General features: G+C 38.3%; 1 protein-coding gene across 1 annotated transcript in view; it reads right to left on the reverse strand.

The window, feature by feature from the left end:
- Positions 1-5,588, reverse strand: part of LOC119411029 (polypeptide N-acetylgalactosaminyltransferase 17) — a 36,588-nt gene that overhangs the window by 12,054 nt on the left and 18,946 nt on the right. The window contains exon 4 of the mRNA XM_037677952.1: positions 2,398-2,572. Within this exon, the coding sequence (XP_037533880.1) occupies positions 2,398-2,572 (175 nt within the window). The remainder of the gene's footprint in view (positions 1-2,397; positions 2,573-5,588) is intronic.

Here is a 5,588-nt window from a genome sequence, read left to right on the forward strand (position 1 = left end):
AAATTTAATATTTATCCATACATTCAACCGCAACGCATAAATACATTAAAAATAAAACCACACTGAAATTGTTGCTGCTTTAAAAACAGAGTTGGGTTAATCTCCCCTTTTAGGTTTACATTTATAATTTTCAATATTAAAGATGAGGTTTAGTTACGCTACGTGACGCCATTTTACTGAACCAGTAAGCTCTGTGGGTTAATTTTACTGAACCAGTAAGCTCTGTGGGTTATGCATTTCAGCATGTACAGTTTTTTAAATTACATGTTGTACTCGAATGCAAGAGGCTGGGTGAGCTGCAGGGCCTTCTGGGTAATCTTGGGGCAGAAAGGGGTGAGCTTTTTCAGGTTCTGTGGTCAGATGGGTCGCCCCTGCTGGTTCTGTTTAGTGTTGGGTTTGGCACTCATGTTCAAGCTGTTAACTGTTTAAGAATGTCACCATAAGTCAGACGTTTGACTGACAGTGATGATGTAATCATTCTGCGACTCTGTAGCTTCATTGCTGTTAGCATCGTGTAGGATGTTACTCCACATCTTTGCTGAAAGTTTAGCTCTTAGAGTCACCGTTTGCTACTGCGGCCGACATTAGGCTGACCGTGGTCCGTGCAGGACAACCAGTCTGGCTGGGAAGTTTCAGGTTTGACCTTTTTTCCGTCACTTCGGTTCTTTCAAACAAGTGGGCTAAAGCAGAATCACGGGTTTAAATCGCGCAAGCATCTCAAAGAAGCTTTAAGCTGCTGCCGAATGTGGAAGACACGACAGATCGAGTGCGACAGAGGTCAAGAATACGTATCGAGGACCAAGCAGGACAGTGGATCGCCATAAAGACACAGCTTGGCATTCAAAAACAGCCGAGGCTTCTACAGAACTTCGGCTAGTCCAGTAACTCGCCTAAAGCTCAGAACATCAGAACTGTTCTGCTTTCATATTTAACTCAACAAATCACAGCTTGAATACAAAACGCCGGACTTCTCCATCCCAAACAGCTCTTTCATGAAAGTCGTCACTGTTGACCTATTTTCAGTCACTTCGGCTGTTTTCAGAGGTAAACAAACATCGCAGTGGTTGGCTGCCCGTCACCAACTTTTATTTTCAGGACACATTACCCGTCAATATGAGAAATATCTTGTGCCTTGAATGCCGATGGTTGCTCAACTTGAGTTGCTAAACGTTCAGTTAAACGTTACTCCACTCGTGGAGAAGAGGCTCTAGTCATGAACACTTCACATATTAAATAAATCAAGCTTTATTTTGATAATTGTTTCGTAAAGTATATGTTCCAAATCCTCAAAATGTCTTTTTTTTGTTGTATCTTGAACCTTTTAATCTGGTCTTACCCTCCTGTTTTTATCTCAGAACCTCCCCACCCCCCTTTTTTTTTTAAACAAAAATACACGATTATGTACTTTTTAATAACTCTCTAAATCTCTACTAAACATCATCATATAAAAATGATGATTTTGCTGGTAACATTAATAGTAAAACTTTGGTTTCACATGGTATTAAATGTGGATTACAGAGAACGAACATGTATAGAGGTAGGCATGTCACGATAACAAATGTTGCTGGGCGATTAATTGTCTCAAAAATAATTGCGATAAACGATAATATTGTTTGAAATTTGACAATAATTAGTAATTGTCAAATTTAAGAAGAAATGTTGGTTCATTTTTGTGTATAGTGCCTTTTTTTGACCACCGGATGGCAGTATAAGACAGTTTGAACCGAAGATTAATTGAAGAAAAATGGGAAGGAGGCCCGTTGACGTGACATGGGCTGTCTCTCTTTCTTTTTTCGTTCCTCAAAATGTTGGACGCTCTGTGTGATTTGAGCTCTTTAGCATAGCATTTTTCACACAAAGCTTTTAATAAAAATAAAAAAAAAATCAGTAAACAAGTTCTCAGCTTCTTTTTGCAGAGAAAAACAAGTTTTTAGACGAAGACACGGGTTTCAACCGTGAATTTTGGAGCTTGGACAAGACGGAGTTTTTTTTCCAAGATCGTCCTGTTAGCTTAGCTTCTCAGCTTAGCTGCTTTTAACGATCCAAAAATGCTATTTTGTCCGGTTAAAACAGATTTAAAGAGCAAGAGAGGGGTCAGTGAAGAGCACCGGAGTTGAGCATCCAGTGTCTTCAGTAGAAAGAGAAAGATCCAAAGAAACAGTAAAGTCGATAAATGAAAATGAGGTTGATAATTTTCGTTTATCATGCGATTAATTGATTTATCGTTTATCGTGACAGGCCTATATAGAGGTGACATTCAGTCCAACATTCGTCAGTTTATATATTGAACTTATACATTATGTTTGTGCACTTTAGAATTAAGAACTTACCTCAGTGACACACTCAAATATTGTTACTGTTTTAGTCATCTTGCACATTTATTCCGTCGGTGCTCACCATGAAGGCGTAAACTCCACGTGAGCGTCAAAAAACCCAGTAACTTCAGCGGTGGCCACCTTCCAGCCCTCGATTCTGGCCCGGATCAGTCCCTCTCTTTTCTGGTTCCGTACGATCTTCACCAGGCCGGGGTACCGCTTGTTAACGTACTCCTCCAGTGGTCTTTTCAGCAGCTCTGTGGAACACCAAATTTTAAACCGAAGGTTCAGACGGGTAAACAGACAGTAAAGCTCATCTGAAGAGGAGTTTTTGAACATGGCTTTGACCTCTGACCTCTTAAAAACAGGGAACGTACAGTTGTTGTCTTTTTAAAGTAACAGTTTGTTTGTCCACATGTGGAAACCTTAATGGGTGGGACATGCATCGTTTCAAGGAATGCCACTCTTATTCACAAGTGCACCGCATGCAGCACATTATAAATCTGTTGACACCCTATTATTCAACAATCTATAGCAATGGCCAAGCAAGTACGTTGCATATCCTTTGACCTTGACTTGTGACCTTGATTTTGGAGCTGGGGTTAAAGGATTATGCAAGACGTTGTCCAGTGGTGGTACGAATGTGTATCAAGTTTCCTTACGCTCTCTTGAATAGATCAGAAATAATGGTTTGGACGAGCAAAGACCTTGGTTGATCTTTGACCTTGATTTATTACCTTGACCTTGGATAAAGGAGTATGCAACACTCTGTCTAGTGATGAGCTATGAAGTTTCATTAAATTATCTTGAGTGGATCAGAAGTTACGGGCGGAACAAAAGAAAGTTTACCGATGGACAGACTGTATGGTAATCGATCCGGTCTCGACGAGTGAATAATAAAAAGCAGCGTGTGAGGCAGCGAGTGGTAATCAGGCTCGCTTATGCGTCCTGTAATTTACCGACAGGACGCAGGTGTAACTACAGAGCTAGTTGTTTAACAGTCACGAGCATCAAACTACAATTTACATCAGTCATACATTAAAATAAGATTAATTTTATAATTTAATATTAAAGTTTGGCCAAAAGCCAACCTATCAGACTGCAGCGTGTGCATCTCCAGATTTATTACACAATGTGTAAACACAACAACTAGGATCACAGCAGACTAGTTTATTCCATGAAGCAATCAGCTGAATTTCTTTAGCTGGGATTATCTAAAGCAGCCGAAGACTCCTCAGCTGCGACCGCAGCAGCTCAGATGTGTTGTCACGTCGGACCTCGTCAGATTTCTAAACAAAAGGCTCTTAAAGACAGAAAATCAGCATCACACACGTTCTGTTACCAACAGATTAATGGAAAGCAGCACATGGGGAGAAAGGATTTAAACATTAAGCCGCTCCCTGCAGAGGAAGCCGACGCCCTCACACAGACGAGCCGAGGACGTTCAGGCAGACGCTCCTGTAGCTGCGACGTAAAGTTTCATCTTTCATTAGGTGAGCAGACAAATCTGTTCAAATGCAGCGTGAAAGCTGAGTGGCAGAATATCCTGAGGTAGCTGACACTGAGTCGTTAAAGCGGAAACATGTAGAATAGAGGCTAAAATGAGCACAACATGAGCTAAAAGCTAAAAGCTACAGAACCTAAAAGCAGCGCATTGTTAGCTGTAGCAGTAACAAAACACACGCTAAAGCTAAAATGAGCAGAAACAGATGTTAATAAGGCTATCCCTAAAAGTAGCCAGAGAAATGGTAAAATGGTAGCTGAAAGCTAAAAGTAGCTAAATAGAGGTTAAAATTATCAAAACACACTAAATGTAAAATTAGCAGAAGCAGATGTTAACATGGCTATCCCTAAAAGTAGGCAAACAAATGGTAAAATGGTAGCTGAAAGCTAAAAGTATCAAAATAGTAGCTACAATTATCAAACCACAAGCTAAAGCTAAAATTAGCAGAAATAGATAATAAGACTATTGCTAAATATAGAAACACAAGTTGCACAATGGTAGCTGAAATCAGCTAAACATAATGTTAAACTTGGCAAAACAGTAGCAACACTTTCTAAAATTACGATTAGAGCCAAACAGATGTTATCGTAGCTGTAGCTGAAAGTAGCAAAACAGACGGTAGAATGGTAGCTGAAATATCAAAGTAGCAAAATGATAACTAAGAGCAGCAAAACAAATGGTAAAGTTAAAATAAGAAAACTGTAGTTAAAAGTAAGAAAACACACAGTACAACAGTAGCTAAATAGTTAGGTATTGACTATTTTTGTACTTTTAGCAAAAACTGTAACTAAATAGTAGCTAAAAGCTAAAAGTTTGCCAAATAGTAGCTAAAATGATCGAACCACACTAAAGCTAAAATTAGTAGAAACAGATGTTAACATGACTATCCCTAAAAGTACCAAGCCGGATGGTAAAATGGTAGCTGAAAGCTAAAAGTATCAAAAGCTAAAATTATCAAACCACGTGCTAAAGCTAAAATTAGCAGAAATAGATAATAAGACTATTGCTAAATATAGAAACACAAATGATACAATGGTAGCTGAAAGTTAAAAGCAGCAAAACAGTAGCTAAAATTATCAAACCACACTAAAAGTAAAATAAGCAGAAACAGACGTTAACATTGACTATCCCTAAAAGTAGCCAAACATATGTTAGAATGCTAGCTGAAATATCCAAGTAGCAAAATGAAAACAAAGCAGCAAAAAAAATGGTAAAGCTAAAATAACAAAACTGTAGCTAAAAGTAAGAAAACAGACAATACAACAGTAGGTAAAAGCTAAAAGTTAGAAAAACGGTAGCTAAAATTAACATTATAATATTAACATAATATTAACAAAAGTGTAGCGAAAAGTATCAAAATATATTGGTACAGTAGTAGCTAAAAGCTAAAAGTAGCATATGAAGACAGAAATCTGAATCAGATGTCAAAGGAGGAACTAAAGTAATCTCAATGTATTATCTAATTTTTTATTTATTTAAATAAAATAAAATATTTAGAAAAATATAAAAGTTACACGTCACAGCAATCTGTTTTGATATGTGAATAATTAAAAAGTCACAAAGTAAACAGAAGCCATTTGTAAATGAACGTGGCCTACAGAAACCATTAGCAGCAGGAAGACGCTGAGTCAGCAGAATGTTAACGTCTGTAAGTTCTCATGATGCTAACATCCCCGCTGACAGGAAGTGAACACTCTCGTGATGCTAACATCCCCGCTGACAGGAAGTAAACACTCTCGTGATGCTAACATCCCTGCTGACAGGAAGTA

This window comes from Nematolebias whitei, chromosome 6, assembly GCF_014905685.2.
Source record: "Nematolebias whitei isolate Nwh7 chromosome 6, NemWhi1, whole genome shotgun sequence".
Classification (NCBI taxonomy): Eukaryota; Metazoa; Chordata; class Actinopteri; order Cyprinodontiformes; family Rivulidae; genus Nematolebias; species Nematolebias whitei.